Here is a 23,575-nt window from a genome sequence, read left to right on the forward strand (position 1 = left end):
CTTATTGTTTATGAACAATTTGTGTTCGATTCAAAATTTTGTTTGAAATCCATCACTTATTTATATAAATGAGTAGAACACGAGTTTATATTTGGACACCAAGTATCAATGACTTGAATCGGACCAAGGCTTACCTTAGTCATGTTTAACTTAATGTAAAGGTTGATAATTGATTACTAGTTAATAAGTATTTAGTCATTAAATTGAGATTTAATGATTAAATCTTTAGTTCCCTAAGTTTATTAGTTTAATCCTATCTATTTGATTTGCGTTCTAAACAAGCCTAACTTAGCTCGTCAAAGTCAAATGAGCTAAATAGGAGCTAGGATTTTAACTCTCTTTTTTTCAGCTTGAGTTTAATAAATTTAGAAAACTTTGCATATAATATATTAACTTTTAATAAAATTATAATTTACACTCTATATTTTCACTAATTATAAATCGAGCCCTATAATTTAGCAAATATATGCAAAAAACACTATGCCGTTAAATCAATTAGTTAAAACTTAACCAAATATCTAAGTTAAGTTAACTAAACTGAACAATTATAAAAATATCCTCAACTAAGTCATACTAAGGGCATTTTAGTCATTTTAAAAAAATATCTCTACATGGTATTAGTTCAAATCTAATCCAGAGTATTTTCTGCACATATTTGCTAAATCAAAGACTTCGATTTATAAATAGTAAAAATATAGGGTATAAATCACAATTACATTATAAAGCAAGGTATTATATATAAATTTCTCATAAATTTAATTTTGAGTTAAATATTAGGTCTTACTCGTATTCAGCTCAGAATTAAATTTGTCAAACTCATAACACTAGCCAAACTAATAAAGTGAGCTAAATTTCTAGCTCATATTCGGCTCGAAAAGAATTCGAGCTAGCTTGTGTTCTACTTATTTCACTTGGCGAGCTAAGTCAAGCTCATTAAAAAGTCAGCTAAACTAGTTAGGGTTAAACTAATAAGCTTATGGAACTAAAAATTTAACTATTAAATCTCAATCTATTAATTATAATATTTATTGACAAGTAATTAATTATCAATAGTTAGGTGTGAATAGTTTTATTGACAAGAAAATTTCTAATAAGTGATTTTGTTGTCTCTGGAATAATTCTCAGATTCTCTCTTTCTCCTCATCAACATCATCCCTATATTTCTTTCACTCCATTTCCATCCTTTATTTTTGACCTCTATCTACTAGAGAAATATATATATATCTAACTCTTAGATTTAGGAAGCAAAAGCAACTCTGTGCTCAAGAGATTCTATGCAACTTCTGACCAACAAAACCAGCTAGCCTTAGATCATGTCCACAATTTCCAAACCCATTGGCATTCCTGGAACTGTGACAGGTTTTGTTTGGATATTAATGTGGGTGAGCTCCTGTTAGGGAACAAATTCTTTCCAAGGGTTTCTCAGCATGCAATAACTGAAGCATGGGACAGAGAAGATCCACCTTATATTTTTGTTGCTCATCTGTCTACTTGTCTCAGATTCCAGACTTTGGATTATATTTTAGTGATGTGAGGAGAAGATTTGTATGCTATGCTACCAGCATTGCCTCAAACTCGGATACACTCATACACAATACTCTGTTGACATTTGTATCTCTCTCTAAGTTATCATATCACAACATGATAATCTCTCTTATATAGTATCTCTTGTAATTTACTCAATTGCAATGCTAATTTTGATGCATACCTATGTGTACATCTCTAAAATTAATATTTATATGTATATGTTTCTATACCCTCTCCGTTAGCGGTTATCTGAGAAATATATGAAAAACTATAATAAAGATATTATTATTTTTTTATATTTAAATTATTTTAATTTTAATGGTTAGTAGGTATTCAGAGAATTATTTTTAAAGTAATATAAATGCAAAGATTTGTGGCTGTGATTGGATGAGGTTAGGATTTATTTTTTTTAGACTAGTTTAATAAGCACTAAGCTAGTTTAGTATTCAAATACCCGGATAGAATAGGTTTATGACAACCTACTTAAACTTATTTAAATTTCTTTCTCCTCTCCTCTTTCATCCCCAATTGTTTATATTCATCAACGATATCTAGTTACCATTTTGCTTTAGGAAATAATTCAATCAATCTTCCTCTTCTCATCTGTCAACAACAAAGGGTGTTTTAATTATCTAATATAAAATATCCACATCAAGTATAATTATCACTAAATTGGTTTAAGCTACCTTATTAAATGAGAATAGCTAATGTGATCTAGGAATTAAACTATGCTTTAAGAGGTGTACATATAAATATCAACATTAAAAAGATATACATATAAATAAATTTTTTTTGAAAGGTATATATACGGAGGGTTTCCGTGCAATCGAATTAATTCTTTATCAATCAATTTGATGAAGATCTAACGGTTAAGATCTTTAAGGGTATAATAGGAATGAAAGATATTATCGGTTCAGCAGGGTAATTTTTTTAGATATATAATCTTGCACATTATTTTTTAACAATTATATTATCTTAATATTTTATTAAGTAAAAGACATATATATATCATTAACTGAGAGTAATGTATATATATCAAAATAAAGGGTATTGATGTCTTTTATAATTAACTTGATGAAAATTTAATTACATTTTATCTTTTTTATTATTTTTGATTATTTACATATATCTCTCATTAGTTTAAGATTGATTTAAATTAAATTTAATAGATAGAGATAGAGAATTATATTTAAATTGAAGTTTATCTCCAAATAATCAAATTTAAATTATTTAATATTAAATAATATCTCCTATAATTAAGGTATAATTATATTTAAGAGAGAACGCTTCTTTCGTACTTATCAATCATTTTGATGAAGATCTAATTGTTAAGATCTTCAAGGATATAACAAGAAAATTGGGAAGTTAGGCACACGTAATTAATCTTCTTAACTAATATACTCTTTTTTTTACGTAATATGATTTTGGAAGCGGTACCGGGTATGAAAACTGGCTATTATAGCCGTTGGATTAAGATTATAATTTTTAAAGGTGCATTGAAGTATTTGCCATATATATTGAAAAAGAAAAAAACAACAGACAATGGCAAAACAGGCAAAGCCCATAATAAATTCCTATGAACAACCTTAATAAATGTAGCAAGACATAGTTGTCGGATCGCATGGGGATAGTGATGGAAAGCCATCTCCTATTACAGACAAAAGGAATAAATATGCTCCCCTAATTACTCTTTCTCCAATGACTTTGTAGTGAATGGCTAAATTGACCTTGTTTAAGTATATAATTAAGGATAATTAACCAAAACCCAGCAAAGAGTAACCTCGTCCCATTGCCTATAAAATCCCCTGTTCATGCACTACTCACTCTCAAAGAGTCCAGAGCTATCTTTTACTGTTACATTAGTTTGAGCGTGTCCATGGCAAACAAAAAGATAGTGGAATCATTGTACTACTCCTTAGCTAGAGGGGACATTGAGGTGACAACAGCATTGCTGGCGAACGACGTGGACTGGTGGTTCCACGGCCCGCGGCGGTGCCAATACATGCAACGCCTTTTAACCGGCGAAGTCGGGCCGGTGGATTTTAGATTTGTGCCCCGAAGGGTGGTGGAGGTGGGAGAGGGGAGGTGGGTGGTGGCGGAGGGGTGGGAGGGTGACCAAGCCTATTGGGTCCATGCATGGGCTATCGACGATGGTGTCATAACTCGTTTTCGAGAATATTTTAACACGTCGGTGACCGTCCGACAAGTGGGCCGGGCCATCGGAACGGGTGTCGCCGACCGGGGAAGGGATGCAGCCCATGAGATATGGCATAGCCAAGCCGGTGGGTCTATGGGTCGGGCCATGCCAGGGCTTGTCCTTGCCATTTGATCACTGGATGTGCTTGGTTTGGTTGTTGTATAAAGCTCTTAAATTCAGTGAAGTTTTATGTATTATTTTGGTATTTATGTGATGTGAGTTTCTGATTAGTTTTTAGAAACTTTGTAGAATTAATTGGCATATGGCAAAGCTAGGTTAAATAGCATGGTTATGGACGTTGGCTGAGATAAGTCGTATAATTAAGACAAATCATTAGCCAAAATTAGCAAAAGCTGATGTTTTTTTTTTTTAAAGTCAGGTAATTTTATATTTTTCTATAGATAATGACACCAAAAGAAAAGGTCTAGTACAAAAAGAAAAGGTCTACTATTGTAGCCCGGTGGTTGGATCATACTAATCCACGACACATTTATTAAATATAATTTTCTATGTAAATATTTAAGACGTTAAGGTTGATATGTAGTGTTATTTTTTTCATCGAAGCGTTATATTTATAGTCTATTCTTTTTAGAGTTAGTTTAGCTGTCTAACTTATATATCGAAAAAAACTCACACTTTTCCGAGTTCAAACAACCAAATAAGCATATTTGTTATAGAAGAAACCATAGAAACACCGAATCCAACCGAATCAAACTGAAGTCTAATCACCCATACAAAGCTTTAGCCCATAGCTTCAGCCTTGTGTTATTCTCCAATTAATACCAATAATTATCCACCCTATGCTGGACTCGGATAGTTAATTACTTTTGTTATATAGCGAGAATAAGCCCAGGAAGCGATTTCCGGGGTTTATCTAACAGAGGCTTGCTCTGCCACACGGGCAGACAATGCGTAACAGAAGCCGGCGACGCCTCCTTGTTGGAAGCCGAGCCGTCGCCGACTTTGGTGACGGTGAGAGTCGTATTGAAGTACTCCCTCACCCGGTTTATTACCCCGTCGGGGCCCACGGTCCACGCGTGCACCCAGTACCCGTCGCCGGCTGCGCCGGTTCCCTCCACGAGCACCGTGGACCCGAAGGCTTCCACGTTCTCGAGGACGAACTCGAATGCGGCGCCCGACTGGCCAGTCAGGTGGCGCATCAGGTGCTGGCCGGTGCGGGGCCCGTGGAACCACCAGTCGACGTCGGGTTGCAGTAGCCGGTGGACCACCTCCACGCGGCGGTCGTTCAAGGCCTCATACAGGTCTCGTACCAGTTGCTTGTTCCGCTCCTCCTCCTCCGAGGCGGTGGCACGCGGCGGTTCGGGTTCTTGGTTAGCCAGCTCCACTTTAAGCTCTCCTCCTCTCTAGAGATAGAAGAAGAACAAACTGAGGAATTAGAGGTTATATTAGATGGCTTCGGAGAGGGAGATAAAAGAGGGGAGGAGAGGGATCTCTTTATATAGGGTTTCTTTGATGGACTCGCTACTTTGAACGCAAAACCTTAATATAAACTACAAAACTAATAGAATAAAGATGTATATGTTCTATGCTTTGCATTTTATTATTTTATTTTTCACACCCTATCATATAATTTTCACTTTTACTGTCTAAATATTTATATAAAAGTAAAACAATCAACTTTGTTAGTAATTAGGTAAAATTTAGAAGATAATGGCCTACGTGTGATGAGATATGCACCAAATATTTTACCGGCCAAGCCGACTACCTACATTAATTACTCCTCTAATTAGGCCATAACCTTTTGTTTGTGCAAGCATATACCAACCATATTTGTTTACTTCCACAATCTCGAACCTTCTCATATTACTTTGAACATTTCTATTTTTATAAATAAATATACTTCTATATCTTTGTGACATCTAGTTCATTAATCCTTACAGAGATATATATACACACACAAAGAGTTTTTGGATGTAAAGTATTTTATCCACTCTTCATTAATATTAAAACGATATATTGATTAGAAAGAAAGGTTTGAACTAGTCTCTTATCATTTTAAATTAGATAAAGATAGATTTGAATCTAATCTCTTATTGAATGATTATCTCTTACATTTAAACAGAAAAGGCCGAGATGTATTGCGGAAAAGAGACAATGTATATGTAATTATTTCTCAATAATTTTTTAATTCTTAAATCCATAATAAAAAGGGCACTGGGAAATTGGTATCTAATATTAAAAAGAGAAAAGAACCGATTATATTGTTTGTATAATTAAAAATATTAGGAATTAAAATAGGGGTACTGAATTATTTGCAATATATCACTATCAACTATCAAATATCAAACTATTGCTAGCATATTTTCCATATAAGAGAAAGTGGATGGTCGGCTCGCTGAGATGAGAAAAGTGGAAAGATCCCACATTGGTCTTCTATATAGCGTAGTGGAGGAAAAATATTTCCATGTAAGTGTCTCATCCACTGAACTATGAGCATTTTATAAGTATGAAAGATGGATGATAAGTGATAACATAGTAAGAAGCAAGGAGCAAAGAAAGCAACATACCGATGCAATTTACCTCTAGGGTTGTTGAAACGAGGAAAGAAAGAAAAATATTTAGCTCTTTATGTCTTAGTGAACTACATCGAGGCAGACCGTTAGATCCAAGCAATAAATAAGTGGGCCTATTTACTGATGGTATGTGCATAGGGGAATAAACAAAATTAGCTTAAGCAAGCCGACTTTTGCTTAGACTCTGCTTAATTTAATGCAAGTCAAGCTGAAGCTAAAACTTAAAACGAGCCCTTGTAGTAGAGGGGCCAGTCGAGGATGAGATGGATGAGGAGGGTCATGATGCGGCAGAGGGTGTTGTTGCTGATGTAGCAAGAGTACTGAGCAAGGACGAGCTTGGTATTAGGGACAAAGAACTCATGGTGATTAAGGGAATCAGTATCAAGGAGAGCCGACTGATTAGGAGAGTAAGACGGATTCCAGAAATAACTCAGGCGAGTAGAATTCTATAATAGTCCATGAAAAATGCATGCTTATATCATTTCTTACCTGTGATAATTAAATGTCGTTTTCTTACTTGTGAAACTTATATGACATTTCATGTTTGCATTTAATTATATGTCAATTCTTACTTGCATTATTTATCACTTAATGCACATGTATGATAATAGAGATCATGGCACCACGTGCACGTATCAGTGTTAGTCAAGTCCCAGTTAGGCAGTGCCTTTTTACCCACTCAACCCGGGGTTAGGGGTAGAGTGTATATTATATAGTATTATATTAGCGGCCCACACCTGAGGTCGGTAGTTGGTGGAGCATTCAGGTGATTACACTGCCATAGTTGGAGACTTGACTAGTATGATATTAGAAAAGATGATTGAGAGGTAGGGATTGTAGTTTTAGCGGTACCCAAGGACGTAGGGTCAGGGCGTCTATTGAGTTGTGTGCTCTTATCAGCCGTATGTGGTGATTTCACTCTGTGCGATGATTACTAGAACGGTGTTGATGGGCCTACGACTGGGGTCCTTAGTCTGATGGCCACAGACAACCGATCATATGCAGCGTCGCTAGGCATGTATGGGCGATAATACCTCTAGTTGACTAGTCCCCCTCGATTTTTATGATGCTTTGTGAGATATGTTATTGTGACTCGACTCATGTGTGGAATTCTATGTAGGAAGCTATTAAAAGTCATAATGTACATTTTTCCCTGACATGTTATGAGTTGCATTTTTATTTATCATGTAATATTTTTAGATTATTATTAGATTTTACTTGCTGAGCCCCGTGCTTACCGCCATTTTTGGTGGAAATATTTCAGAGATGATTATAGAGGATGCGGACATCGAGGAGTAGCAGATTCATTTCTTTATTTGTAGCATTTGTTTATTCTATTATTTTCAGTTGGACTTAGCCCCTACGAGGGTATTTATGTTTTAACAAATTTGTGTTGGACTTGCATTCCTAGAGGTTTGTTGAGGCCTATGATATTATTGAAAAAACCCCTAGACACAAGTATGTATCTAAATACTAGGCAATGATATCACTCGTTCGCTTAAGTAAAAGTCCGTAGAAATATTAAGAACGAAAGCAGAGATGAACGCCAAGATTTTAACGTGGAAAAACCCAAACCGGAAAAAACCACGGATCCAAACTCGGATCAAAACCAATCACTAGAATAGTAGCAGTTATAAGACTGACTCTCAAAACAACCCGTCGATCCAAACGACTTTGTTCCTCTCAGTCTTGCTCGCTAGAACCCACGATTCACCGCTTCTCGTGATTGAAGTCCAATCTCAGTAACCCTCGAGATTGATCTTTCGTCTAGATAGCCCTTAAGACGAAAAATTAAGATCTGTAGATGAGAAGAGCCTTGTTAGTTGAAGAACCGATGTAGCCTTAAAGAAGTCTCCTTCAATAATGCTTCTTCAACCACCCTAGAGATAGGATTTCACAATCCTTATATATGATCTCCAAGATAGAGCAAAATCCAAATCTTATCTATACTCACGAAAGTACAAGATAGAGCCAAATCCTAATCTTATCCGTACTCACGAAAGTACAAGATAGAGCCAAATCCAAATCTTATCCGTACTCACGATCTTCAAGATAGAGGCAAATCTAAATCTTATCCGCACTCACGATCTTCAAGATAGAGGCAAATCCTAATCTTATCCGTACTCATAAAAGTACAATATTCTTAAACTTTGTTGGTGCATTCGAACGGGCTCGAGTGCGTTCGAACGCGACAGCTTGAATTCTTCAGGTTGCGTTCGAACGCGTTTATGAACGCAGCTCTCGGTCTGTGTGAACGCAGTACCCACGTTCGAATGCGTTTGTAAACGCGGTTCTCTATCTGTGTGAACGCAGTACCCGCGTTCGAACACGTTTGTGAACGCGGTGTGAACTCGACGGCTTTTCTCCAATAATCTTGCAATTCTTCAAACCAGAGATATTCTAGACTTGTGTAAAGCCCATATACATGAAAAAATATACTTAGAATATTTTGTACAGGCAATTAAAAACCTAACAATTATAATTCTGGATTATTTTTGAATTATTATGGTATTTCTTGACTTATTCAGATACTTGGTGAGATTATTTCACTAACAGGTCATGTGGGAATCACATAGACATGCTCCACGTGAGAAACACGTAAATTTTTGGAAGTGGGTGTTTCATAGAGAGGTTGGATCGTCGTCGATGGAATGCTAGGTTGTAGGCCCCAGCTTTCACAGCATGTGGGGAAAATAAGTCAAGAACCACCAATGTAGGCACTCTAGTGTCGCTATAGCGGCGGTTTTAGTATACAAGTGTGGAGGGTGCTCCATCGCGGGTGGATGAGAGGTTTTGGCCATGGGTTGTGTCTCTTCTCTACCTCCATCACCATGTGAAGATGATAGCCTTGGGAGGGCTAGTTCTGCCATTGTCGACGACACTAGTAGTGCTGGGTAGTGATGTTGGTTCATGATAGCTATCGTTAAGACTCGGATAGTCTTTTTGATCCTCTTAGTGCTCTCCGCAGCATATCTAGTAGATTCCTCCATGTATTTGAGTATCGTCGTTGCACATGGGTGGTTCCTCAATGATAGTGTTGGTGGCACCAGGAAAACCTCCATAGGGGTGGAGACAAGATCTTGGTTTTTCATGGCCACGATCTCCTTTGGGTTAGCTTTGGATTGAATTGCGTGTTTACCATCATTCGAGAAGTGTTGGCTCTAATACCACTGTTATGAATCAGATATGAATCGATATGTTTGTAATAAATTTTAGAGACTTTTATATGTGGTAACCTCGTGAGTTAGAGATCTTCGGCTCTTATTTCACATGATTCTGAGATCAAGGTGAAAAGATAAGACTGAAATTGTGGAGATAAGTCAAAATGGGATAGAAATAAAAATATCCGACGTTGCGGCGATCGTCAGAGGGTGGTAGTCGGCCGAAAGGTGGTGGTGGACAGTCGTAGGTGTGGGTGACTCGTGGAGAGTGATGGTGGCTAGGGTTTGAAGGTGGGGATAGGGTTTTCTAATTAGATATACTCATAAAGAAATTGACAGTTAAGATTAAAAGATAATAACGAATTCCCTTTAATAATTTTAAAGAAAATTTGGTACTTTCTCTGTTATTTTGGATGGAAAAACCAAGAATTTTTATATTAATCTAAACCACATGGATGCAAAGTAATACAAATAAAAGTTTCATAGTAGATTAAATTTAGGCATTACTTAAAAGGTATATTTTGTAATTTGTCCTTTCAAATTTTAGTTGCCCAAAAAAACTTGAAGTGTATGGACACAAGAACTACCGGTTTTGAACGGCATAAGGACGAATATAGAATTTATTAAGGTTCACGAAAAGGCCCAAAACAAATTATTGGGCCAGGCCGGGCCGAGCTTACCTATCGTTGAAAAAGAAAAAAAACATATAGTTTCTGTTAGAGTTTGCTTCTTAATGACTGAGGAGAGACGATTAGTTACTCTAAGAGAGTGTTTAATTTGATTGATGGGAAGTACGAAACAAAAGAGACAACTTTCATGATATCCACTGTATGGTGTTTGAACGAAGAAAGCTGAGATGGTGGGTGAGTTTTTATTTTTTATTTTTTAACATCACTATAGCCACATAAGTTTTATAATTTTGATTCATTTAACTCCCTCTTTAAAGAGAGAGAGAGAGAGAGAGAGAGAGAGTGAAATTGTCCGAGTCATATTTCATCAATAATTATTATAATTATTTACTTTTATCAAATATTTTTTATCTTTTTAACAAACGCTAATAATTTTTTATTACTCATTCGAAATTATTTCAAACGGGAACTGATATCATTTTCTTCTTTTCACTCCTTATTAATTAATAATATTTTAAAAAAATTATCACTATAGCTCAGTAGTTAAGTCCTACTAATTTATGATGGAGGTCATAAATTTAATTTCACTTATGAACATATAAGAGATTTATAATGAATTCTTAGTAGAAGCACTATATGTACCTAGTTTCAGCTCATTATATTTCATTTCTTAGAAGGGTAAGCCTAACTGTTTGAAATCGTGGTGGGTTAATCCCTTCATCTAAGTTATAGCCTTCAGGCTCGTAATTAGTTAAAAAAAACACTCTAAATGTGAATTAGAACGTAACTAGTGACATTGCTTGTAGATATAGCAAGCTTTGTAAAAGGAAGACAGGACATAATCATATTACAAAGATTGATTGTTACACCAATTTTTTTTTTGTTACATCAAATTTTTCTCACAGAAAAAGAAAAGAAGAAACCCAGCAAATCCAACAATGTTTAAGAAAATCTTCATTTCACCAACTTCATCAATGCAGCGCATCTTTGTTCTTCTCCAAATGCATGTACGTATGTATGTATGTGTATGTATATGTCACTAAACTTTGAATCACCTACTTTTCTTCCACTTGAAATATCGGTGCTAGAGGTGGCTTCATAGGATGAACTCTCCCGTATGTAGATGATCTCTGAAAAGAAATTGGCATCTCACACTGGCTACCATCCATCTCTCCATCATCAATCTTAGAGGGGCAAGAGAAGCTACGCACAGAATCGACGCTCAGCGTAAACACCTTCTCCTCACCATTTTCGCAAGGTTTTGAGCCTCTCTGCTCATCCATGAATGCCTTCCTAACAAGACGGTTCTCCTCAACGTCATAAAAATTTCCAGTCCTCACCTCCTGAGCTAGTGAACAAGTAGGACAAAAGAACCATTGCACACAATCCGTTACCGATGCGCTACCGCAGAAGTAGGTGTTGGACGGAAGGTTGAATCTTTTCCTCATCTCAATCCTCCAATATCCTCCATATAGCAATCCAAACAATCCGATTACGACCCCAAACACTGCGATGATCGTCACTAACGTATCGCTAACGTGGAGAGCAGAGATGTAGAAGACCACAAATGGCGAAAAGCATAGAAGCAGGAAGGTGGAGATGTGAACATACTTGTTACCAAGACCAAGCCTTTCCAAGTTCCATCCATGGAGGCAAAATAAGAAGGAGGACGACAGGCAACAAACAGTTGAGTCCTCAAAGCAATCGAATAGTCCTCCTTGCCACTCTGCAGCACTGGTCTCTGCTATCCTTCCATTTTGCGTCCTGACCTCAGTTTGATGACACTTCTTGCCAATTGGGCTGTAAATGTAGTACACAATTGCGATCACCGGTGAGACGGTTGCGACACCGTAGGCGAGATACAGAGCCCAATTGGGTCTATTTGATCTTGTGTAAGCCCAATAGAGTGCACAGCAGAAGTACTGGAGGAAGAATGTGATGTGAACGAGGATGTGCACCAACATGATATGAAACCTCTCATTAGGCCTAGGTGCAGTATCCCTGCAATATGTTCGCCTTAGCTCAACTCTATCACTTGGCCTCCATCTGAGTAATTGTATGAAGTGGTATAAGAACATTGGCTGGTAGTAGAAGCAGATGAGGGTGAAGAGGACATTCATGATCTGGTTGTTGACTTCGTTCCATTCATCTCTTCGCGTGCTGGTCGTTAGCACGTCGTCGAGAGCTCCAAGCGTGATGAGGAGGTAAATTACTATGCAGATGAGGACCAAGACTAACCATATGAAGTTAGCCATGTTTAAGGGATTCTTGATCCATTTCTTGAAAGAAGACGCCATGGCTCGCGGGCTAATTTTCCGGAGGCAAGATGCATGAGATTGTTCGCTTTCGACGGTCGCGGTGTTCATGGGAGTCTCGTCCGTGATCCTCTCTGATGTAATATTGACTGTCTGCATCTCTAGATCTTCTTGGATTTCGGCTATGTGATCATCATTCTGAGTAGGAACCATCTGTATCAAAATGGAGAGCACTTTGTGATTCTAGATTTTGTTTTGATGCTCCTTGAGATTATCCCAATAGATTTGCTATAACTTGGAATCAAAGATGAGCCATAGAAATCTGAATCACAAGCAAAGAACTAGATATTACGATCCAAGACATAGAAACGGACTGTAATTGCACAACGAAAGATTACCAAATCACAAACATCAGAAATATTCAGAGTGTGAACTAGTCTTCCTTTGAAGTCATAAAACTAAGATATACATTAAATTCTCAACCGTAATTTAGTCAAAGAAGGCACAGTTTCCACCTTATCTTTCCCTTTCAATCGAAATCGTTCATGCCTTTAAATTTAAACAAGTTTGAAATTACTCAACCACTCTTGTTCATTAGAAAAGCAATTTGTGGATGTTGACATTAAAGATGAGAAGGACAAGGCTATTGAGGCTCTAGGCACATAAAAATTAAATAAAGGAAAATGATTTGTGGAACTAGCCCTGCATTGTTGGAGAGATTGCTTTGTTTTTTTTTTTTTCTTTTTTAATGCTCACAGTGTATTGAAATTTCAAAACAAACAAATCAATGATCTACTTGGAACTCATCATCTAAACTAATTACTTCTCATGCCTTCATCTACACTGATAAAATCCAATTGAAACAAGTAGAGGAGGAGATGTGACTTCTTAGAGCCAGTACCTGTTGCTATGGGAAAAGAAAGGCGAAAGATGAAACTTTTGAGCTGCTATCCTCCTATTCTTCTCCTTCAAAATTCCTTTGATGCTAGAAGAGTAGAAGAAGGTGAGTTCCAAATACACTTGGGAGTTTTGGGAAGTGCTACCTTCCTCCCTGTCTATATATATACATATATATATATATATATATATATATATATATATATCTGAAGGTGAGTTCCAAATAGACGGCAATATAAAATGAATGGGAATGGGTCATGATTAGTAGTACTTAATACTCATCAAGACTTTTCAAATAGAGCTGCTTTGATAGAATGAGATGCTTTATTTAATTGCCTCCAATCCAATGTCTCCAGAAAGAGTTGACCATCAAAGTGAATGATAAAGGGAATCATGGATAGGTGGTCAAAGATGGCGGTCAAGGAAATGGTATTCCAATGACGTTTAGAGGTTCAAAAAAGGGAGAGAATTTTACTTTTATACCCCTGTAAAGTATCTTACTGTAGTATTTGTATTTTGTATATATACACACCTAGAAACTCTGTCTTTGCCATAAATACCCCTAAGAATATTATGACATCTATAAGTTTACGTCAATCATTTAGTAGAAGACGAGGTATCTTAAATTTTTTTGTTGACAAGTATTCATTACAAAAGACAATAAATATTGTGTTTCTTTTAAATATTTCAATATTAAATATAAATATCCATACAAAAAAAATGGTGGGCATTTGGCCGTTTGCCAAATTAGTTTGGGTAGGTTATTTGGATACACGCCAGCATATTTAAACTGACTGACTCTGGACTAAATTGCAATCATAGAAAAAAAAAAAAAAAAATATATATATATATATATTTGTTATAAAGTGTATACATGTTCATATGAAATTCTTAAGGAAAACAGAGACACTAAAGAGATTTTAGAGTTAGAAGAATACACATACAAAAGAACCCAGAAATAAAGAGTGTGAAAATTTACATATCACACCCTATATTTATTTAATTAAATTAGCACTTCAAATCCTGTCTTTTCACCATTTACGAATTGCATTTGAATTTTTCCGTATGTTAAGCACCATTGTGTTAGTGAATTAATAAAATCGCATAAACATAAGGTCTTATATGAAAATTACGGTGGATTGAAATAAATCTCAGAGCACGAAGGTCAAAAAGGTCATTTTGGCTCATCGGTCCATCCGTCCGACCCGGTCCGAAAGTCGCCTGCTGCCGTCTCGGTTGGACTTCAATCTTCAATGGACGCGTTGGAAGCTTCGTTAACAATTAGCTAGCAAAATTACCTCCCAGCCCTCCTCACGAAATTAATCATCTTGCTAAGCAATAACCCTGGAATAACTCTTTTTTCTTATTCTGGGATATAACTCCAGCTAAACATTATAATAACTCTATTTTAGAATATAAACTCAATTACTAATTTACCCTTGATATTTATCCCATCATCCTACTTTATATCAAATTAAAAGTAATTTCATAGAAAATAAAATATTTTTTCTATTTTTTTTATTTTTTTTTATCACATCAGAGTTAATTATCATACCGTTATTTCAGAATATAAGTATATTCAGGGAGGAAAAGGACTTAGTAATTAATCAAAGAAGATTAACAAAGTAATTATTGTGTTAACAAAGCAAGTCAACATATATAAAGAAACTGGTAAACGCTAATCATGATGTATCCTAATTTCTAGGCATGAGAGTTGATTACTTTTTTTGTTTACTTCAATAATTACAATGACTAATTAGATATTCACCCTTGCATATTATACCCCTCAAAAAATAAAAACGTTTTAGATATTGAATATCTAATTAACTCTAATTACAACCAGGTTTTTTTTTTCAATTTTCTCCTCCAGTTTTTATTGGGTTAATTAAAAAATTATCGAATAAGAGTTAGGGGTTTTAACATGATTTATCACACATTTAGCACCCGCTTATATAAAACAAATTATTATTCAATTTATTACCCTATTTTTTATCTCCCCTAAATGTAAACACTTTACTAGAACATCGCATCTTAGCCAACATATTTAAGCTCTCTCTTTCCACGCTATGCTATGAACCCAAAATCTTGATTTTTTCCTTTTCTTCTATTCAAAGTCTCTTTTTTTCTTTTTCTCAATCCAAATCATACACAAATATTAAAGATTTTTTTGCCAAACTAGACTTGATTTTAAATTTTACTTATCGAAATGGCTTACACTTGAAGAAGCGTAATACAAAAAAAAGTGTCTATTTCACTATAGTTGTAAATAAATCGTTAAATTGTTAATCTTAGCCAAAAATACAATGCTAATCAGATCTATATTTTTTCAAGTAAAACGTTGATCATTTCAGCATTAAATGTCGAACAATTTAGTGATTCAATAAAAAAAAGATGATATACATGGAACGCAAAAGTTAATTATTTTATTATTAAAAAATACTAAATAATAAAGATATATGTAAAATTATAAAAAAAATATTTATAACGTTATAATTTTGTACTCGATTATTTATTTTAGTCATAAAATATATCATGTAAACATTTTATAAACCGGAATCTAAGTTCATTCTATATTCAGAATCCAAAAAAAAGAAAAGAAAAAGGAAAGAAAGACTACAGATCCTACAAATTTTACTGGTAAATATTTTTTTTCAATTTTTCTAAGAAAACGATAATCAGCGTTCACAACCGTCCACCATCCCATCACGAATCTCATCACCAGCAACCTTTAAAAGCCCCGTTAAGTCTTCAACTAAGAAAAGAATCCACTTATCCCACCCTTAGTCAAACCTGTTGACTTGTCTAACTATTTTTAAAATAGTTCACGAAAAAGAAGAAGGTGAAAGTGGGGGGCTTTTGTGTAAAGAAAATTTTCTTTAGTTTTTAAAAATCGTTAAATATGAAACTGTGTGTATTTTCTACATTCAATTTGAGGGGCCCAATTTTCCCATCACTAAAATCTCTTAAAAACTGAAATTAATTCTTAATACCAGTCAACGATATCGAACAAACATAGGGTGCTAGATGCGAAATTAAGCCAGGATCCTATTAAAAATACGAAATCCACCTGCATGTCTCTATAACTCTACTTTTGGATAGTGGGAGACTCAGACGCTTGATATCCATGTTCACATTGGATAATAATATTCCAGCGAGAGGAGACTTAAGACTTGTTAGCGTTCTTCTCGATCGACTTTGACTGTGCTTGCGTTTGGAGTGCTTGACAAAGTAGAGAATATAACTCATTTTCTCTCCTATCATTTGTAGTGTTTTTTTTATTTAATATTTTATTTATCTAAATAGATTACACCTCAGAGTTAATATTAAAATGTGTACGTGACACTCTAGATCTATATAAAATTTATTTTATAAAAAATAATATAAAATTTTTTTATTAAAAAAAAATTGAGAAATAATTTCTATCGATCCTTTTCATATTAAATTTGTGATGTAAACCGTTCGTTAAGAAAAACTTTTGAAATTGGATGCCCTTCCATTTATGACCTGGGAGTCCTGCATGACTTTTGACTACTTTTCTCTTCTAGAAACCATGATCAATTGTGTCTCCTAAGGGCTCACGGCCACTAACTAACTCTAATTAATTCCTGGTTGACATATTATATATATATAGATAGAAATTTTGGATTTGAACAGATCTAGAGTGTCATACCTGGATAGTTAATATCCAACTTTTAGGGCATATGGATTAAGATTTTTCTATACATCTTTGATATCCAGATTCATATTCATACCTGGATAGTTAATATAGATATGAGTTTAAAAAAAAAAATATCCAACTAATATCCATATATTATTTACATATTACAAAATAGTGATATAAGACACTAATTTTTTCTATTTCCATGTGAATTTTATCACTGTCATGGACTTTTGACAAAGAAGAATTATCAAAAGAAAACTTGATAAATATCAGAATTTTCCTCTCATAAGATCTGTGAAGATCCCATCTAACGTCAGATAACACTCATTTTATTGTTACCTTTTAGCCCTCAATTACACTTCTAACTATGCATCAGGTTTTCTATACTGTATAGGCACTATCAGAACTAAACACCTATACTGCTATACATCCACAAATTGAACAGAAAAATAAACATCTGAAGTGCAAAAATTAAAAAGAGCCTTCCAACCCTAAAGAGTTTGCTGTTACTTCTATCCTCTGTTTGCATCTTTGCAGGGCCTCATTGCTACAAAGAGGGGCCAAACTATACCACAGCAGGGATATGAATCCAAAAAGAATTTCCAGACCGATAAGATGTCCTCATGATTGGAAGTAAAAATAAAAAATTAAAGAGAAAAAAAAAAAGAACTTGATACTCCATGAATCTTGCCTTAAAGGTGAATTTCTCAATTCCAGAGTGATCCTATACATAATTACTAAAGATTTAACTCTGAAAAAGAAGACAAAGTGATGACAAAGTGATGCAAATTTTAGTTTATATAGAAAATTTTAGTTTCATGTTAGTCTAAACCATAGATGACAAAGTGATGCAAATAAAAGTTTCAATGTAGTTTAATTTTAGGCATAACTACAAAGAGGTAATTTGAAATTTACCCCCAATATCTATTAACCTACATCCAAGATGAATGTTATTTGGGTCTTTTCTATGTTGTCTAATTTGCCTCATTGCTGGCTCAGATATTAATACAACTTTTGGGATCATTCTCCATCTAAACTTTTCCACGAGAAGAGGAGATTATAGAATTTGATAACCTTTTCTTTAGACATGATCAAATGGCTCAGCACGCCCGTGCCTGGCCCGGCCCGAGCCCGAACTACTCGTGGGCAGAACGGGCCAACTCTTTGCCTGCCCGACCCGGCCCGAAAGCCTGCCCATTTGGCCCGCAATTAGGCCCGCCTGTTATGCTACAGTGGCCCCCTGGTTGCTACAGTACTTTGCCCGTTCTGCTACAGTAATTTACCACTGCTACAGTATTTTTTTTTGGTATTATACCGTTTTGCATTATTTTAAGCACACCTTTAAAAATTTTAATTTATTTTAATTTTTTTTAGATGGAGGAATAAAAATATTTTTTTAAAAAATAAGCTAATAGTGAAAAAAATTCTAAAAATAGCTAAAATATGGATTGGGCCGAGTGATTGGTGGGTCGGGCCGGCTCGATCTCTCACGGGCCGACGGGCGGTAACAGGCTAGACTATTCTAGCCCGGCCCGAGTGATTGGTGGGTCGGGCCGTGAACAAATACTTAAGCCCGGTTGGCCCGAAAAACCTGGCCCGAACCCGGCCCGGCCCGCCCGATGAATGTTATTTGGGTCTTTTCTATGTTGTCTAATTTGCCTCATTGCTGGCTCAGATATTAATACAACTTTTGGGATCATTCTCCATCTAAACTTTTCCACGAGAAGAGGAGATTATAGAATTTGATAACCTTTTCTTTAGACATGATCAAATGGCCCAGCCCGCCCGTGCCCGGCCCGACCCGGCCCGGTTTGGACCGGGCTAAGCCCGACCCCGAACTACTCGTGGGCGGAACGGGCCAGCTCTTTGCCCGCCCGACGCGGCCTGAAAGCCCGCCTATTTGGCTTGCAACTAGGCCCGCCTGTTATGCTACAGTGGCCCCCGGGTTGCTACAGTACTTTGCCCGTTCTGCTACAGTAATTTACCACTGCTATAGTAATTTTTTTTGGTATTATACCGTTTTGCATTATTTTAAGCACACTTTTAAAATTTTTAATTTTTTTTAATTTTTTTTAGATGGAGGAATAAAAATATTTTTTTAAAAAATAAGCTAATAGTGAAAAAAATTCTAAAAATAGCTAAAATATGGATTGGGCCGAGTGATTAGAGGGTCGGGTCGACTCGATCTCTCACGGGCCGACGGGCGGTAACAGGCTAGACTATTCTAGCCCGGCCCTAATTCGGCCCGGCTCGAGTGATTGATGGGTCGGGCCGTGAACAAATACTTAAGCCCGGTTGGCCCGAAAAGCCCGGCCCGAACCCGGCCCGGCCCGTTCGATGATCATGCCTTAGTTTTCTTTCATGAACCTATAGTATTATATATGCGAATGTAACTAGCCACCTTTTCTTTTACCGAATCATGATTCCAGGGCAAGACATTCTCTTGGCTGGGAAATGAGAACCTACTTCTAAGGAATTGATGAGAATTGCTAGGGTGATGGTTTGTCTAAAAAATGTGCTAAATCTTTTCATGGACTTTAATTTCCAACTATGATTTAAGCTTCGTACTGTCAGAAAAATGCCAGGTGATGTCTATGATAGAGTGCTGCACCACATTCTTATTTGTTGGCAATAATAAAAAGAAGCACCCATTTACTGCCAGCTACCAAGCAACTCAAATCCAGAAACTTTAAATCTAGAACACTTATTCCATTCTTTATTGTAAGATACTGAATCAAATTGTTGCAGTACTGAGAATTATCTTAATAATGTATCAAAAGAGAGTCAAAGCAGCATTGAAGACAAAAACACAAATCATAAAACATACGACGTGTGAATGCATCACAAACTTGATTGAAGCAGGTACTTTTTCTTTATTATCTTGACATCACGAATTCATTCTATATGTCAAACATTCATATAAAGCCAGACATATAGGTGAAGTTCTTCCCTGTCATTGACACTCACCAGCAAAATGAAAAAAAAAAAAAAAAAAAAAAAAAAAAACAGAGGAGAAATCAAATATAAGCTACATATACAAACTTACCTTGGAATTTCTCTTCCAAGCTACATATAAGGGTTAATTAGATATTAACCCTTGCATAATGTCTTAATATCACAGTTTAGAAAGTGAATTAATTAACTTTAATTACAACCAACAGTTTTTTTTTAATCTCGTAAGGTACTGTGTTTTCTCCACTTTCTCCTCTAGTTTTTATTGGATTAATAAAAAATAATCGAATAAGTGTTAGGGTTTAACAGAATTTATCACATAGCATAGTAACCTAGTGTTTGTAATAATTTTTTTCTTTCACATTAAATAAATAAATTCAACTTAAAAGTATAAATGTCAATAATTCAATATTTTCAAAAATAAGTACATTTTAAAAAGCATTATATATATATATAAAATCAAAAATAATTATTTTTAATTTACTTTATATTAAATCAAAAATAATTATTACACATCTATTTAAGAATAGAAGTAAACAGTAAACACAAGAATAATTATCCTTAATGTCAATTTTCAATATCAAACAAGAATAGGGTCAATATACAAACTAACCCAAGATTCTATTAAACCTCGATCTCAAAGTTCGTGACCCATAAGATTTCGACTTTTGGATAGCAGAATAAACTCAATTCTTATACCATTCCTCGCCATTCCGGTTATGACTTGGGAATCATGCATGACTTTTGATTCCCATCTTCTAGAAACATGAGCAATTAAGTCTCATCATTGCTCAGGGCCAGAAACCAACATTAGAATAATTTATACTAGTATTAACTCTCTTCTTCTAGTATTAATAATTAAATTAATTATATCTATTCCACCCTTATTCCAAAAGTGAACCCGGTCGAAAAGAATTATTCAGTCTCATATAATTTAAAATAGGGAAATTTATATATAACACCCTACTTTTTAAACATAATTATGACTTACACCCTATATTTTTACTATTTATAAATCGATCCCTATGATTTAATAAATATATGCAAAATATATCCTAGATTGGATTTGGACTAACATTGTAAGAATATTTCGTTAAGTATAAATATTTTATTTCTAAAATAACTAAAATACTCTTATTTTTAAAATAACTAAAACACCTTAGTATGACTTAGTTAAGAGTTTTAATTATTTTTTTAATGTAATTAACTTAACCCAGAAATTTAGTTAAGTTTAACTAACTAATCTAATGATAGAGTATTTTCTGTACTCATATAACTCATTTTACAAATAATAAAAATATAGAATATAAACCACAATTTTATTAAAAGACAAGGTCTTATATACAAATTTCTCTTTAAAATATTATAAAATAATACTATAAAAGACTTACTTTGTACTTTCATATAAATCTTTAGCTCCCGATCATTCGAAACTTATTCACATCCGGAGTTGTAAGGCAGAGGAATTGCAAAACCTAATTTCTTATTACTAAAATAAAAAATTTATTCTAAAAATAACTATTTTTATATTTACTTATATTCTAAATAAAAGTGTAATAATTATTCTTTAATGTGATATAAAACGAATGAAAAGATAAAAATTACTATACCAAAATAAGTTATATTATTATTTAATTATTTTACTAAAATAAGAAAATTTATTTTAGAAGAAGCCTATTCGTATTCCCTAAGCAAACGAGTGCTAAATCTTTTTCTTTTCTTTTTTTTTCAAATGTATGTACTTATTATGGCATATATTTTACTAAACTCACGAGCAAGACTCATTGATTCATAAAACAGATACGGACATATCTGATGTTTGATCAATATCGGTGGATATATTAAATAATATAACTAAAAAGATATATAGAAAGAAACTCGACGAAACTACTGTTATACAGCATTCAAGTTGGATAACTTAATCAACAAACTTTCTACATAAATTCCCAACACCACCTAACCCAGAAGGTGACATATGATATTATGCTAGTTCCAACAGCCAACCCGGACGTTGGGTTGCTGATGTTATTTGTACAGTGCTTCTTGGTGTGTCTTGTCTCACTAGATGGCATGGCAGCATCTAATTAAGATCTTTCAAGGGCCAAGTCGAGAAGCTTTCGGAAAAATTGTTGAGGATAAATTGGTGGTTGCTCCGCAAGTGCCTGAAATGGGATAAATAGATATTATATGGTTCATTTTCGTTATATATAGTGCTCTAATTGCAACATTAAGTACTTCCCTCTCTTATTACCTGGTGAATCAAGACAGTTGATGGAGTCATCCCAGGTACAGTGTTAACTTCTATGATCAACACCTTGGAGAAACGATTTAAAGCAAAAGACGGATTATATCACAGTTATGGACTTTTGACAAAGAAAAATGAACCAACGAGAACTTTCTGCATAATACTTGATACGTTTCAAAATTTTTCTCTGTGTAAGATATGTTTCGGTCTTCTGTCATATAACAATCATTTTATTACCAACGTGCACCTTTTAGCCCTCAATTAGACGTCTGACTATGGATAAAAAAATACAACTAAATACCACATGTTCCCCTTTTAGAATAGGTGGAGAGAGAAGTTACCTAGAAATAATCAGCTGAGAAAACTGCAATCTAGATGATTCACAACTTTTCAACTTAGTGCAGGGTTTTGTGATGTTCAGATACTTTGTTGATTCGATAATAGTTAGTTCAAATGGCACACCCATCTACCGCCCATATGTACTCCAAACCCAGAATATCCCACAACTGTTCCATACTAGCAGTGAAATACCAAGCCCAGAGCATCAAGGGGCATGGCTCCACCCCTGAACTGGAACCATCATGACAACTTGGTGATAAGCAGGTGTAACCAATTAAACATATAAAAGCCAGTCACTAGCAAATAAACTTGCAAACACGCACGACTGCAACTTGTAATGAGCAGGCATCAGGTTTGTTATACTAAATAGGCACTATAAGAACTAAACACCTATACTGCTATACATCAACAGTTGAACAGAAAAATAAACATCTGAAGTGCAAAAATTAAGAAGAGGGTGAATAATTTAAATAGATGACGGCAGCCATCTTACCTCTCCACTGTGCACATTCACAAATGCATCAATACGTGAAAAGCCTTCCAACCCCAAAGCGTTTGCTATTACTTCTATCCTCTGTTTACATCTTTGCAGGGCCTCATTGCTACAAAGAGGGGCCAAAATATACAACAACAGCGATATGAACCCAAACAGAATTTTCAGACCAATAAGATGTCCGCATGAGTGGAAGTAAAAAATTAAGGAGAAAAAAAAAAAGAACATGCCACTCCACAAATCTTGCCTTAAACATGAATTTCTCAATTCCACAGTTCTTAAAAAGTGATCCAGAGAGCAAGAAAGATTATTTAGAAGGATGCTAAAAGAACTCACTTGGAAACCTTCAATATCATTTTTCCAGTGATCAGTGTGAACATGTAATTCAGGCATCATTAAAGGAATAAAAAAAATTTAAATGCAGTAAAATATTCATGCTCCATTTCAATGGCCCTATACATAATTACTAAAGATTTAACTCTAAAAAGAAGGAAGCTTTTTTTAATAACATAAGGAGAATTGCGTAGCAAAAGTAAACGGTTGATGTACATCTTATGTAGCTATGTTTCAAACATCAAACAATAATTACTACAAATGCAATTTGTACTTTCTCTGTTAGTTTAACTGAAAAAGTTCATTTTCACATTAGTCTAAACTGGCAAAGTGATGCAAATGAGAGTTCTAA

The 23,575-nt window shown here is 34.9% G+C and overlaps 4 protein-coding genes across 12 annotated transcripts in view; 1 reads left to right on the forward strand and 3 right to left on the reverse strand.

Moving 5' to 3' along the window:
* Positions 1 to 3,403: 3,403 nt before the first annotated feature.
* Positions 3,404 to 3,856, forward strand: LOC140791167 (senescence associated gene 20). The gene has a single exon (XM_073141581.1). It carries the CDS (start codon positions 3,404 to 3,406, stop codon positions 3,854 to 3,856), a length of 453 nt encoding a protein of 150 aa, XP_072997682.1.
* A 698-nt stretch (positions 3,857 to 4,554) lies between these two features.
* Positions 4,555 to 7,502, reverse strand: LOC140791168 (senescence associated gene 20-like). Its single transcript, XM_073141582.1, has 2 exons — positions 7,497 to 7,502; positions 4,555 to 5,088 (listed from the first exon to the last, which is right to left on the reverse strand). The coding sequence occupies exons 1-2, from the start codon at positions 7,500 to 7,502 to the stop codon at positions 4,555 to 4,557; spliced, it is 540 nt and encodes a 179-aa protein (XP_072997683.1).
* Positions 7,503 to 10,865: 3,363 nt separating this feature from the next.
* Positions 10,866 to 13,365, reverse strand: LOC140790046 (uncharacterized). Of its 3 annotated transcripts, none has more exons than XM_073139955.1 (2): positions 13,205 to 13,365; positions 10,866 to 12,516 (listed from the first exon to the last, which is right to left on the reverse strand). In XM_073139955.1, exon 2 carries the CDS (start codon positions 12,514 to 12,516, stop codon positions 11,104 to 11,106), a length of 1,413 nt encoding a protein of 470 aa, XP_072996056.1. In that variant the 5' UTR covers positions 13,205 to 13,365; the 3' UTR covers positions 10,866 to 11,103. The 3 variants fall into 3 exon arrangements, with proteins under 3 accessions (XP_072996056.1, XP_072996054.1, XP_072996055.1); XM_073139953.1 differs by having other exon boundaries at positions 10,866 to 12,625; XM_073139954.1 differs by lacking the exon at positions 13,205 to 13,365 and adding an exon at positions 12,702 to 12,725 and having other exon boundaries at positions 10,866 to 12,625.
* Positions 13,366 to 17,393: 4,028 nt separating this feature from the next.
* The window catches only part of LOC140790286 (uncharacterized), a 50,856-nt gene continuing 44,674 nt past the window's right edge, over positions 17,394 to 23,575 (reverse strand). For 4 of the 7 annotated variants that reach the window (XR_012109362.1, XM_073140288.1, XM_073140292.1 and 1 more), the window contains 3 exons: positions 22,891 to 22,999; positions 22,065 to 22,127; positions 21,632 to 21,975 (listed from right to left, as the gene is read on the reverse strand). Coding sequence is in view for 4 of the 7 variants with exons in the window: in XM_073140288.1 (XP_072996389.1) it covers positions 21,898 to 21,975; positions 22,065 to 22,127; positions 22,891 to 22,999 (250 nt within the window). In the remaining 3 variants the exon portion in view is untranslated. Of the gene's footprint in view, positions 17,409 to 21,631; positions 21,976 to 22,064; positions 22,128 to 22,399; positions 22,629 to 22,890; positions 23,000 to 23,575 lie in introns of those variants that run through there. The other 3 variants (XR_012109361.1, XM_073140289.1, XM_073140294.1) reach the window with 3 other exon arrangements.

This window comes from Typha latifolia, chromosome 6 (assembly GCF_019914945.1).
Source record: "Typha latifolia isolate L0001 chromosome 6, TyphaL0001v2, whole genome shotgun sequence".
In the NCBI taxonomy this organism is placed as follows: Eukaryota; Viridiplantae; Streptophyta; class Magnoliopsida; order Poales; family Typhaceae; genus Typha; species Typha latifolia.